The sequence below is a fragment of the Colossoma macropomum genome, unplaced genomic scaffold (genome assembly GCF_904425465.1).
Source record: "Colossoma macropomum unplaced genomic scaffold, Colossoma_macropomum, whole genome shotgun sequence".
In the NCBI taxonomy this organism is placed as follows: domain Eukaryota; kingdom Metazoa; phylum Chordata; class Actinopteri; order Characiformes; family Serrasalmidae; genus Colossoma; species Colossoma macropomum.
Genome location: NW_023494795.1, coordinates 24,005,866 through 24,020,692, shown reverse-complemented (window position 1 = coordinate 24,020,692; position 14,827 = coordinate 24,005,866). Strand labels below are relative to the sequence as shown.

At 38.3% G+C, this 14,827-nt stretch overlaps 1 protein-coding gene across 1 annotated transcript in view; it reads left to right on the top strand.

The window, feature by feature from the left end:
* btbd7 (BTB (POZ) domain containing 7) overlaps positions 1-14,827 on the top strand; it is a 52,266-nt gene that overhangs the window by 3,639 nt on the left and 33,800 nt on the right. The window contains exon 2 of the mRNA XM_036581945.1: positions 14,212-14,454. Within this exon, the coding sequence (XP_036437838.1) occupies positions 14,373-14,454 (82 nt within the window). The 5' untranslated portion in view covers positions 14,212-14,372. The remainder of the gene's footprint in view (positions 1-14,211; positions 14,455-14,827) is intronic.

The following is a 14,827-nucleotide window of genomic DNA, read 5'->3' as shown; positions in this document are numbered from 1 at the left end:
GTTGATTTTTGAAGCAGATAAATTTAGATTCAAGTAAGATTTTGGCATATATTTACCAGATGATGTTGATGACAGTCTAATTCTAGTGTTCCAGCTATTTCTTTAAGGAATAGGAGTATTAAGTTATATTTTGCGTGTACTGAAGAAAAAAACATAAAGGCAATACATTTGTGTTGCATTTTGCATCTACAGGACAAAAAATTTATCATTTAGACCACCATTCTCATGGGATCATGGATCAGTTCTCTAGGCCACACCATGCTCAAAAAGCGCTTTTGCATTTGACCAGACATACTAAAACATCAGTGCAAATGGTCTTGTGTTCAGAAAAAACTCTGTTTTCTTGGGAATTACGAGAATGTAAAATGAGAAATGAACTTCAAGTTGAATTTAACCTATTAAAAATGCCTTCAGGTGGTTGTAGCTAAACTGTGTCTTTCATGTATTCTTCATAGTTCATGATTTCATATAAAATGTGTTGATTATGTGTACATCATAGCTGTTTGTATAGTCATGCTTTTTATTATCTAATTCAACTGCCTCCTAATTTTGCATTCATTTTGCATGAGCAACATCTACACCTTGTCCAGTGGCTGCTGAAATGAGCTCAGCCTGAAATGCATAGAAGCTGTGTCTGGAACATTTCTGTTTGTTGTAATTAAATATCTGAAAATACACAGTTAAAACCTTTTGCTTGATCTGGCCTATGTGCTGGTTAGAGCCACCATTATTTATCTGAATTGAGATGTAATGGCTTGACTTTTTAAAATAAATGTGAAACGTTTAAAAAAACTAAATCAGTGGTCAAGAGCAGGTATTATTTGTGTAGTGGATCAGTCTCAGCACTGCAGTAACAGTGACGTGGTGGTAGCATGTTTGTGTAATGTGCTGGTACGTGTGGATGAAACACAGAATTCCCGTATCGGTGCATCCCTACTTAAAAGTAGTTTGTGCCTTAAATAGAGGCTTTTATTTCACTTTACACTGAGTTGCCACTTTATCACACCATGCTACCTTGTATTTACACTCACTGGCCATTTTATCAGCTTCATCTTCTACGTAGATGCACTTTGTAGGTTTACAATTACTGACTGCAGTCCATCTGTTGGTACAGGTATGAATTATTGAACATTAAAGGACACAAAGTAGCTCTCTTTGCCTGTTATAAATGTACTCCTCTTGCATTTGGAGAAAGTTATACATACCTACCGATTGTAAAGGACTCTGCAACCATGGTCAAAGACATTCAGATCGAAAGATTAAACCTTTTTCAACATTTACTTTGTGTGAAGACTGTTGTAAATGGCTAATGGATTTTTATTTACATTACTTTAGCCTAACACTACCACCTAAGTGTCTTGGACATCAAGCTAGCCAAATTAAGCATTAGAGGCCCACATGACAATGGTCTAGTAATACCTCTGTTATGTGCAAAAAAGGTGAATATTCCTAATAAATGCACTTCATAAACATCGTAAACTGTGCTGTACCTCTAAAAACTCAGTCATAGTAGGTTCATAGTTTAACTTGATGTAGCTAAAGTGGTCTTAGTATTGAGAGGCTTCAGAAAGTGCCTGAAAACACAGATGCAGGCATGACTAACTTGACTTGGAATGGGTTTTAAATTAGTTATTCTAAGTGAACTTTGTTCGCAGGGGAGCGGGAAGGTTTTAAGGTGGCAGACTGTCATGCAAAATGATTTAACCCTAACCCTAACCCTTTTTTCTTCATTGAATTTTTTTGATAATTCACACCAAACCGTGTGTAATGCCATGTGTAATGTGCCGTAATGTGGCAAGAGACGGCAATATACATACACATAACGGTTGATTAAAAAAATGTATTCAAAGCCTGGGACATCTTTATATTAAAAAAAATTGGGCAGCATTTGGGCTCAGAAATTACCTACAGCTCGCTCTGCACACACTTTTGTATTTTAGCATGTGTGTGTTTTTTGTGACCCCCCCCCCAAAGTGGCCAGGAGGCTGAATTCGGCTGATTCTAAAAAAAAATTTTCATGTTTCAAAATTCAATGTTTAAAACATTGTTAATGTAAACAGTGCATGGCTACTGCAGGTTTTTAAAATATATGAATAAAATAAAAAAAAACTCTAACCTAAAACAAGTAGATATAAAACTTTACCGCATTCAAATTAGTTTCACATTCAGATCTTTTTTTTGTTTTTTTTTTTTTTTTTTCTTTCAGCTTTTGTAATTAACCAACCCTCAAGTCTTGGGATGCTGCTGTACCCTCGGCACCCCCACTTCCCACATGCCTGTTTGTTTGTTAATTTAAAATGATTAGCCAGTCAACATAAACTGCATTGCTGATTGTCCTAATCCCTACATAAACTACAAGAGATTAGTTTTCTCCTGATTACACTTGGCACTGAAATGCATCCTGTATCTTGTTGTTTTCCATATAAGCACTTTAAAAAAGACAACTGCCACTAAGTTTTTGGTAAAATGTTTTTGAATATAATTGTCCTAATCTGATGTAACTGGAGCTCCACCCAGAACTTTGAATATTGCTCCTACTTCTCTTATTTAACAAGTTGTTTATATAATGAGCGACAGTTTTATCAGGTAAGCCAGCCAGCAAAACAAAATGAACTGAAAGCTGCGTTCTTCAGTTGTGACCGCAATGTAAACGAGCTTAACTCACCTTTCTCTGTAACTTTAGATGCCTAGTACACTTTATTCTGTGATTGCAAAAAGTTTTAAAAAGTAAACACAGCATTACCTGTATATGCCTATTTTGCACTGGTGCCAAACTAACCTGATTCTAAAAATGTAAATATTGCAAGGGGAAGAGAGATCCGATCCAGATGCAGTTGCTACCTTGGAAGGGTGAAGTGACAACGTGTTGTGTCATGATTGGTTGACAGTTTGATTCGTGGTGTTATTTTCATCTGATATTGTGGCCACTCGTTAACAGACAGGAAAATAGCAGGATCTAAACCACAACAGCACCACTGCTGGATGAATTTATACCCCAGTTCATTTCCCCTTTATGATCAAATCATGATGATTGGGTATGTAAACGAAGTTTTTGGATTCTCTTCATGTAAACGTTTTGTAGCCTTACAGGCTTACCCCCCTCCACCCCCCCCCCATCAGTGAGATGTAACCTACTTAATGTAGCAATAGACATTTAGGTCTGCGTATTTTTTCCCCCAACTCCTCACTCTTTGAAGGTCCTTTCGTTTCCAAAAATACACTCGCCTGACCTATGCCCGCCGTCACCAGAGGGAGAGAAATTTGATGGGGAAATGAAAATAGGGCATATTTTCATTTTCCCTTCCTCCATCTCTGTGTTGTCCTTGGCAACAGCATTTTGTGACCATCAAAGTTGCTGTTTAACCTCAATCACGCTGTTTTACTTTACATACTTTTACTTGCTCTGGCAAGTAACCTGTATGTTCAGTGTTTTGGTCAAATCATTGTTTCTCAGTTGCACAAATAAAAAGTGTTGTGGGACCTAAAAAACGATCTAGAATGTTCATGCTGATCTTCTTTTATTGTACTTGTAGCAGTTACGCTGGCCACAGTCCTTCATTGTCCATTTCTTGAATAAGCAGCAGCTTAGATTTAAAAACCATTAAGGCTCTGTTTATCGAAGCTTCCTAGATGCTTACGTTAACAAGATTTAGCCAATTCTTTGTTCTGATATTTTTTTATGTCTTTTTCTTTATGTTGAATTTATTGGCTAAATATCTTTGTACTTTCATAATACACTGCATTACTAAAGGTTTGTAGACACCTACTCATTCAGCATTTTTTCGGGTATTAATTACAGTTCTGGGAAGGCTTTACACTAGATGTCAGAACATTGCTGTGAGGATTTGATTGCAATCAGACAGAAGGGGGTTAAAGAGGTCTGATACTGATTTTGGATGATTAGTTCTGATCAAAATGCCATTCCAGGTCAACCCAGAGTTATTGGATAGTGCTCAATCACTCCAGAGAATGCAGTTCCACTACTCTGCAGCCTGGAGCTAGGAAGCTTTATACCCTTCTAGTCAACGTTTGGCATTGGACGTGGTGACCTAAGTCTTGATACTTTCTGGACATATAGTGCATTTTAGGGTGCTGTTCAGAATTGTTGCCAATATCCAGATCCAAAATGTCATGCATTGCTTGGATAATACCTTTTGTTTGTACAGTTTGGATTCTGTGCTTTGCGTAATATGCAGCAGATTTTTTTTGGAGTGTTGCGTTGGCAAATTTGTGTAGTTACAGCAGACCTGCAGGGTTAGAAAAATCTGTAATTATTTGTGAAGGCAAAGGGAAGTGGCAGTGGGTTCTGTTGTACTGGCAAACTGTTATTACAAGATTAAGCTATTATGGGGGAGGATGATTTTTCTGTTCCAACCAGAATTGTCATGTAGTTAAGGTGCTATTTAGACTTGCAGTCAACGCCTTCATTTTAGTGACTTCTGCCCTTAATTTTACAAATCTAATGAAGACCGTTTTACTGTTTCCAAATCGCTATATTCATTTTAGGTCACAGTGTCTGCAGGGTTTTGAAAATTACTTTTGGAAAATGTTTATTCTGACTGACTGGTCTGCTCACTGTGTTGACATGAAGTGCTCGGCAACCCATTTAAGGTTTTTGATAATGCATTAGGCGTTTGTCCCACATGAGGCTTCTATGAGACTGCAAGTGTCTCCTAGATGCTTGTGGAGTGCTATCACTGTCAGAACAGTTTAGATTCAAGGATCAAAATGTTGCTCATTCTGTGGGTTTCACGGTGCAAACTTTGCTCAGCTTGTATATTTCATATGAAATATTACTTTGGTGTTTTATTTTTCCCCCCCCTCCCCTCTCATCACTACTCAAGACAGTCTCCTTGGAAAGTTCATGGAAACCATGATTTGGTGCACGTTGTGGTCAAAGCTTCTTAATTCCCATCAATTTCAGAAAAGAGCAGCTATTATCATTTCCGTGTCCTTGGAGCAGATTTTTTTTTACTTCAGGCTGGTGAATACAGATGTGAAATGTCTGTCAGCCTTGTCTGTCTTGTGTTGAAGGAGGGCTCACTGTATTTGGCAGACGTCAGCTGAAACTAACTTTTAAAACTCAACAGCCAAACAAAGACAGCCCTTCCTTTCAGTGTTCTCTCCAAAGCCTCTCCCTAAAACGTGACTGTGTAGGCTATTGTTGATCATATACCATATTAGGAACTCTGAGTCTAGGTTTTTTTTGTCTATGGGAAAAATGACTGGAATCACTACTAATGCGCACTATGGTAAACAAAAATATTCCTCATAGATTTTGTCCTGTACACATCCCCCAACCCTCTCACCTGGTCTTATTGGGTCTTCTAAATTACGAGGTCGTTAAGCAGCTGAAATATGAATATTGCTACATGCAAACATGCTAATGCTGCTGTGTGTTGACCTGACCTCATAAGACTGACACCCTCCCTAAAATACCCCATGCAAACCAATATGCTTTGTCAAATGTGGTAGTCAAAATTTGGTCCAAATCTTTGGACAGATTAAATGAATATAAATGTACTTCACTGCATTTGTCCATAGCATTATTGATGTATGATGAGTAATAACTACATATTAAGGCCTGATACATTGGTTGGCCAATAATATAAACTGATATTGTGGTACTCTTTGAGTATGTTTTATTTTTTGAGCCTATAAATTACATTGGTCAGTATTATCCATTTTTCAAATTTGAAGCTCCTTAAATTCTGTAACCTGAATTTTTCATATCAATTCTCCTCTGAATTCCAGGTTTCTTATATGATAATAAAGGAGTCGCAGTAAACTGAGGGGGAAAAGAGGTTTTTGCTAATGCAAATATAAAGTAATGCAGTGTCTTCAAGCTATTTGTTGATGGGTTTCCCTAGATCACTGTAAAAAAGAGTGACTTTTTATTCTTCTATATAGTAATACTGTAGGAAAAAGTGTTTGCACTTTTTGTGGCTTAATGGTTGCAAGAGGTTTCTTTTTTATGTGTAATTGTGAACATTTATTGGGGTACAAAATGAAATAACATAAATCTGTCCCCATGCCCTACAATAATTGTATTTTAGCAGCTTTATTCATTTATGTCATTAAAAAAATGTGCCTCTTTCACACCTTATTTTATTCCACTGTAATCTTTTTTTTCCACTGTTATCCACTTCCGTTGGGTTTTTTGTATTAAGAGGTTTTAATCTTAATGTTCCTTTTTATACAGAAGCATAAAGGACTGGATGGATTTGTACTCATGGATGCTCCAAATGCATGTTTTACCAGTTTAGAAGATGAAGCTGTGATTGTTTCCCAAAAATGGACATGAAATCACTAATCTAACTGCGGTTACTTTATTGTTTATAATTAATTCAAACTTCTTTGTTGCTTTACCTGTATAGTAAATGGTGATAAATGTGATTTGGTGACACAACTGAACAATTTGTATTACCTTATGAATTAAGAGAAATAAAGAGTTACTCTTTCACAGTGATCTGGGGGACACGTCAATAAAGATGCAGTAAAAGCTGAAAAATTGTGAACAGGATTCAAGCCAAATTGGCAGCTAAAGCACTTTGAGTCAGGGGATTCCTGCCAAGTGTCCTTGAGCTCTGACAAGTATACTGAGGATACAGCGTCAGCATTTTGTCCTGTGCATGTCTTATGAGAGTTAAGCCTGGTTTGCTTGCCTCTGATGACACAAGACAATGGAGTTTTTATTTGTGGTCAGCAGTTTTAAACAACACTGTCACTAGTGTCCACACAGAAATAACGAATGGAAAATAATGGTTTCTGAAACTTCAAAGTCTCTCAGTAATTCAAGGCTTTCCATTATACTGCTTTGATTTCTTGCTTTTCAGTCAGTTCCACTTGTCATGACTGACAAAATAAAATCCTATCACTTGTCTTGTAAAAAAAAAAGTTATTTTTGCAAAGATGGAAGACACTCATGCTTCTCTAAATTATTCCTGTATTATGCCCCCTGAGCTGTTGACACCATACATTAAAATACAGTGCAAAAATATGTATTTCTGTGACAGCATTTCACCAGGGTAGACACACGTTAGCTCTTGTGTGTGTAGACTAGTCAAGCAAAGAGAATAATGTACATATGACATTATTAAATTGGAGTTATAAATTAGGCTGGGCATTGGCAACAGCTTCACTAATATGGTGTGTCACATCTGCCGTGATACACGATAAAAAACACCAGTTAGGCAGACATTTAGCCATTGCTAATTGTTCTCGCTGTAACTGTTGTTCCTGCTGCTTTCGGGTGGTCCTGCAGCTGTTTTAGTGCTAGTTTCTCTCTTACCTTCCTTATTAGTCTGAGAGAAATGTTGCATGGCACACCTGTCTGAGGGTGATTAGTTGTTCCATGAACTTTCCAATTACATATTATCAAACCAGCTGTACGGACAGAGATTAAGGTCTTTGCAATGGGTCTGTAGCTTTTTCCATTTATGTGTTGTTTTCATAATGTTGCCCCAGATAACTTTCGGAATCTCCTTCACCTTCACTGTAAATGCTTTCCAAACAATGGCATGGAATTTTTATAATGACACCAGGTGCAATTTGCACAAATGTTTTATATTTGCTGTGTTAATATATAGAAATTGATTTATTTTTAATGTTCTGCGTGCATGTAAATTTTAATGTAGTGTCTGAATACCTTTTTCCCCCCAATCAGTGTTTTTAAAACATATCTTGCATGTCATGCATAAAATTGTTAAGTGCAAAGTCAAGACTTTATGTTTGTAAATTTGAAGTTGATATATGTGCTGGAAGTTTGCAAAATAACTAAAACAAAAGTATCTGATTGTGTTTCACCTCAGCGAAAGTCAGATTTCAGACTGGCAGAGGAGTGAGATTTATTTATGTATTTATTTATTTACTTATTTTTGTACAGACCGCAGGGCACGTTAGCGTGTGTGAAATAATTTGTGACTTTAAAATTTGTGAACAACATGTCACAGATCACATACAGTGATATGTGTTACACAGTAACGTCATATTTAACAGTGCTACAACTCTCTTAGTTTCTCCAGAATGTGCAATGCACAGGAAGAGCTGGAGTTGTTCTGTTTTATACAAATAATAAAGAATCACTCTCTCAGGCTTGAATGCAGTATCCATTTCACTTGCTTATAAACACATTTTATAAAAATAAATTCATAAATATTTATATAGCCATCACTGTATTGATATGCACATTGCCACAAAAGTGTTCACAGTATATTGGTCATTTGAACACAACCTTAGTTTTGAACATGCTCAACCTCTAAGAACATTTTAAAACATTTGTTCCAAACCTAGAGTTTTCACATGTTAGTTCAAAACCAAAATCATATCAGTGCTATGGCAAGACTATTAAAGAGGAGACCATTAAAGTCTTGTTTTGTGGTGGTGACTGTCTGTTCTAGTGCAGACACTTGGACCTTGCATGAGAATGTGTACAGGATCCTTGGGTTATGATGGTATCAGTGAATCCTGTGGGAGAACCACCCTCCATCCCTTTGCCTTGAGGATGACCCCTTATCTCTTACACACAGATGATACTGTTTAGAAGATCCAGTCGCATATCCTTTAATACCTGTGGGGAATACCATCGATTCTTTTCTAGTAACTTATTTATTTATTTTGTTGTCTTTTTTGCCTTTGAACTTAACGCTGCCATCACTGACTACCGTGTTATACATATCTTTCTGCTAACTGTAAAGTATTACATTATGAGGCTCATCTGTTGACAAATGAATGTAAGAGATGATGAATGGAAAAAGCTTAGCACTGTGTGTTTGTCAGTTGTCTCTGACCTCCCTGACCTTGTGCTTAATCACTCATATGGATAAATCCATATTAATTACCAACATTATCATTACAGAGACCGTTGGTGGATAACCTGTCCTTGTGTTTATTAACTTCGGAATGACAAATAGATGTATGCTTTCTTTGTGCTGGTTCTGCGATGCCTTTCATTAAACTGAAAAATGTCTCAGGGGAGTACTCTGAAACAACATAGTAACCCGATACTCCCTGTTTTGTTTCTGCTCTGCAACAAACTATGATTGCCATGTCTGTTGTCTACAAAAACTCTTTGGATTGAGGCCAGGCTTCGCAGAAAACATCCCATTGTCTTGTACTGGGCTGACCTTTAAAATGTAATTAGACGGTTTATGGAATTGTATTTGCTGAATCTCACATTTTCAGGAGAGGTTGTGTAAAGGGCGCGCCTGTCGGGGTAGGCTACGTGTCTGCTGACGAAAATGTCAGGCCTCATCATCAGCAGAAGGAACAGGACAGCAGGGAGGCACAACACACTTCAACATGACTTTCCCATTCATCCACAGAGTCACAGGCTTAGAGCCATGTTTTTTGGGTCTTGTTACTACAGGGGTCGATAGTAAATCCGTGTGAATGAGGTCTGCTTCTAGTTCAGACATTTTATTTTGGGGTTTCTATTTGATATAGTTAGGAAGCATGAAAGTCTTGCGTATGACATTATAATGTGATGGTGCTTGTTCTTTTGGATTGCTCTGTTAGTGATTTTTGTCCTGGCTGGACATCAACTGAAGGCTCATGCTGAAAATGTCCTATGACACGGACATATACATATGAAAGATTCAAGGTTCTGGTTCAATTTTGTCTGGCTCTGATGTTCTGTGCTCCAGGGGAGAGCATGGCCGGGTGGATCAGACGACCTGCAGCTGGCCTGGTGTGGCTTGGCACTGTCCACGCTCATTAGTCTCACATAAGCCAGCCTGCCACTGCTGACAGGAAGCTGCCACAGGGTGCCGACACCCCTCCACCCTCCACTCTCCATCCTCCCCCTCCCCCCTACCCCCCTCCCTCTCCTAACATGAAGAGAACTGAAGAGGGACTGTAACAGTGGGTCCTTTATGCCAGCCATTTTTTGTTCAATGGACATTACTTGTGCTCACTGGTCTGGTAAAGTGTTGTCCCCCAAACACATTTAACTTTCGATCTCACTTTCTTTGCACTCATGCTACCGTGCATGCTCTCATTGTTCTGGATGCATTTTTCTTAATGGCAGCAAGATGACCTGCATATGTGATCCAGTATTCTAGTGAATGCACCAGACAGGTAAAAAGATTTGCTCTTTGTTTTCGTAGTGAGTTTCACTGTCTTTTTCTTGCAGTGCTTTCAGTTTCCATTGCTGAAGTTTCATCTTCATCCTTTTTATACTACACCGAAGATGGCATTTGTTGTTTTTAGTATTTATGATTAAACATGTTTGTTGTGATTCTGCACCAATTCCTGCATGGTTTATACTGTTCCTAGCCAAAGCGTGAGTAGGCCATGCTCTGCTTCAGTTTTCAGCTCAAGGCCAAATAAAATCTCAGTGCGCACACCCACCATATGTGGTGCACCCAGGCAGTTTGAAGATGGCAGTCTATTTGTGGGATGAATCCAGGGAAAGCCCCTGTGATGTGTTGTTGACATCTGTTTGTGAACCTCATGTGTGTGAGGGTCATATTTCAATGCTACATTAAAGATGACAACAAGAATGTGAGAGTTCAGTGAAATCGAGAGTGCCGTTTTGCTGTCTGATTTACGTAACTGAAATGGGAGTCTAAGAACCATTCAAGGTTGTCTTATTATTAACCTGTCAGAAACAGGTGTCTTCTTGAGAGGCTGCCGTTCTTACCAACTGATTTTGAGCTTAAGATAGTGACTTTGCCTAGAGAAAAGATCAGTGAAAATGTTTATTTTGATGTCCAATTTAAATGGTTTTGGATTTGGGACAGTATTGACTGTTTACACTTAATGGAAATGTTTACATATCATTTATCATTTTTTTTTTTTAAATAATTGGTGCCTGGGATAATTGAGGTTTTACTAACAAATAAGTAATCGTTAACACTATACCCTAGATTTGAACTATTTGGAGTCTTAAGAAGGACCCGTGAACTAAATTGTGAAATAAAGTACTTCTGTTTAAAATTGTGTATGTCTCCTCGGAAGGGAAGTGGAGGGGGGGATCTTTGTTGCGCCATTGACAGAGGCACCCTATTGATGCAGAGAATACGTCAAAAATTGCCCCTGTCCGTTACTTACATAACTCCCGTGTCTGCTTTAGCGCATGCTCTGGATCCCTGGAGCACTCAGACAGCTATTCATTTATTCCTTCTCCACTGCTGCCACTCATCTTGAGAGACAGTTGTTTTATCAGGCACTGTAATTAGCATTTTTTTCCACTGCCGTGTGTTGTCTATATAATGAGCTTTGTGTCTTTTTTTTTTTTCCCCAAGCGGTCATTGACTCAATTCATCATTGATATTAGAGGCTTACTATTATTTTTTTTGTATTATTTTGCTAATCCCATGGTAAAGTTAGCCTGTCTGGATCTGTCTATCCTTATATTTGTGATATGACCCTTTATCATATTCTACACTGGGGAACTTTGCCTGCTCATACATGCTTACTAAACCTGGTTCCTAGACCTAAAATGGGAGTCTAAGAGCCATTCCACAGGGTCTTATTGTTAACTTTTCTTCTTGAGAGGCTGGCATGTTTTCATCCTGGCCAACTGATTCTGAGCTCAAGATGGCGAATCAAAGTCAGACACTGCTTTTCAGCCTTTAGTAGTTTTGGATTTGGGATAACTTTGGCGATGGTAGGAAACAGATGTCTGAAGAGATCAGTCACAGAAGATTATTACACAAAAGGCTAACGTGACACATTGTTCAGCGATTGCTATGCAATGGTTTTGAGAGAAGGTTTTAGGCTAAAATATATTTCTTAATACAGTTGTTGTGGAGAGGTACATGCAGGGAGTGGCAAAATAGTTCCCAAAGAAAACATTTTTAGATTTACCAGTATGTCTTTAATCATTACATCTAAAAATGCAGAAAACACATGTAAGATCAATGATCATTTTGTATAGTAAATGAAATGGTTTTATGTGTTCAGATATTGTGACCCCTGGTTCTGATAATCTGCATTGTACACTGTAAACTTAAATTACTTAAAATTCAAGTGCAGTTTTTCTTTTTTATTTGCAGAATTGTAGAGAATTGGTCCCCTTTAGAGAACTTCTAGAGAACTGCCCTTTGATGACCCCTGTCTTACACATTTAGTTTGATACTCCTTTCATGCAGATTGTAGGAGTCTGTTGTCTAAAGGTGTATTAAAAAAATAAAAAAAAGAGGTTCATATGCATTTTTGCTGGTTGTTTATGTTTATCATGTGCAATCCATAATTCTACTGCTCTATGCTAACTGGATGATGCTGTTGTCAATAGATGAGCAGTTCTAGCACCTTTCATCGCCATTGACAAGCTGTATCTGTACCAAATGCTTAGAATTTTTGTCAGGTGTAATGAATAGTTGTACTTAAGTTCAGCTTAAGTAAGAAGAGAATTTATTTGCTAGGATGGTGCAAAAGACCTGCTGCTCAGTCACTTTCTCCAAATTTTTCTTTTCATCTAATAAGGCTCTTGTTAGTTTTATGCAGCCTACAGGCAGCAGGTTGATTTGCTTGCTCAGTGGAATAAAGAGAATAATGCTTAATTAATGTCTAGTGAACGGATCGCTTTGCATATCGTAGAAATTTGACGACCGGCATAGTGCACCACTTCATGGAAAGTGATTATTTTGTAACAAAGAGGCTTGCCACTGAAGCTAGCTGTGTATGCTAAGTGCCATTATCTTCTTGCTGTATGGATTTCTTTATTATTTAGTTCTCTTGCTCTCCACGTTTTCTCTCCCACAGTGCTGACATACAGCAGTTTTCTTTTGCTTTTATTCAACATTCTAGATCAAAGTAAAGTCTATTAAAATGACAGCTTTGATGTTGAAAACATTCCAGACACAGCATGAAAGGGAAGCCTTAATCAGTCAAAACATGGGCTTACACATGTGCACGGCCCTCCGTTGTTTTGACTGAGTATGAAATTGGACCCCACATATCTTTGTGTGTTTTGTTTTCAGTGTGTACTTCAGCAGGGGGGTTCGTGATGACAAAAGAATTGGAGTAACCTGAGATTTCGGGTTCTTCTGCGGATTTCACAAACAATGCGGTTCAGTGTTTGGCGAGTCGGAGGGGAGAAGTCTGTGGTGTAGCCTAAATATGAGGACACACTGGATATGCATTTGGGTTTTGAAAGTGTACCTCAAGGAAGTTCTGTTTCTTTCTCAATGAGTTGAAGTAAACACTACATTTGTTCAAAATAGATATCTTTAATTTTTATAGAATGTACTCTCCAAACTAGAAAACTTTTCCTCCTCTCTCCTCTGAAAAGCATTCAGCGGGAAAGTTAAGTCTTGCTGTGTCCCAGGCCTGCTGTGGGCTTCCCCTGTGAGCAGTTTTTGGCAGTACAAGATTGGACAGTAAAATGAAACATAGCCCAAATAGCTGGATAGAGCAATAGCTCTTCACTTGGTGGGTGTCTTGATATAGCAAACCCAATCCCCGAAGCAACATCTCTTCTGGCAAGGAAATGACAGCATACCATTTATTGCCAGTTGAGTTCAAAGAAATAATTCAGGTGTTTTTGGGAACCAGTATAATGTGTTGTGCCATTAGGTTTGGGCTTCATTTTCAGTGTAGACCTTTCTAGGTCAAGCTGAAGCGAATGAGACTAGTATTTGAAGAAAAATTTTTTGAATGAGGCACAATACACGGCAGCCAGTTAGAATGGAACTCATTTACTAAAGGCCCAAAAACAAAAACAGCGCTTTAAATAAATTGTTTTTGGTACATAAAACTAACACAAATGTTAGAAGTGGAGTTATGGGGGCGGGGTTAGCAAAAATAATGTAGGATATGGGCTCTTTGAATTATTCCTAAGAAATGATGTGATAAGCATGGCTGCTGTAAAGCCTTGTGCATTGAAAAAGTTCTTTTTCACTAGCTTTCAGCATCACTCGACTGTGTTCAGTCCAATGTATGGGTGTTATACCAAAGCATATTTCGCCTAATTTCTGGGCAATTTAATGACCCGTTTAAAGTGTGCAAAGGAATCCACTGCTGTAGATTGTTGTGAGACTGAAATTGATGAGTGGCTGTAAGGCTAAGTGACACATGCCTGAAAACGTCTCTATTCTTAATTGTTACTCCCTAATGAAACGGACGGGACAGTAAGTAAGAGTGTTTCAGATTAAATTTAATTTCTCTCTGTCTCTTTCTCTCCCTCTCTCTCTTTCTCCCTCTCTGTCTCTCTCTCTCTCTCTCTCCCCCTCTCTCTCTCTCTGTCTCTCTCTTTCTCTCTCTCAGGAATGGCTGATAGCGCTCCAGTTTCAGCTCATCTACGCAGGCCTGAATGAGTGAAGTGGTGAACGAGTCTGTGCATTTTCACTGGAGCGGAATGATTTAGCAGGGTGGCACCAGCCGTGCATGCCAATAAGAGGAGGAGGAGGAGGAAGAAGGGGAAGAGGATGGGTGTTAATGCCTCCAGCTATCCTCACTCGTGCTCTCCTCGCTTTGGGGGGCATTCACAGACCCAGCAGACCTTCATAGGTAAACCTATCACTTCTCTCTGCTGTTCAAGATCTTTTTCACACTTTTGTCTACTTCGGATGAGTTTTTTTTTTTTTGGTCCTTTTTTCAAGTGCGTCATGAGATTTTCTGCTACATTTGTACCAGTGATGTGCATGGGACTCTGGTACTTGGTAATTCGTTCTAGGTGTAAGTTTTCGAATAGTGAAATCACTTAGTCAAAATGTATGTTTTCTTTGGTCCATTTTGCCTTACATGACCCAGCATGTACCTCTCTAACAGTTTGAAGCTTTTTAATGTTTAATCCTGCAAGGCAAATAAAAGCAGAATCACAAAATGATTAATTAGTCTTGTTCCCAAGGACATGCTTCAGACGTCCAGTCATTTGTTTTCA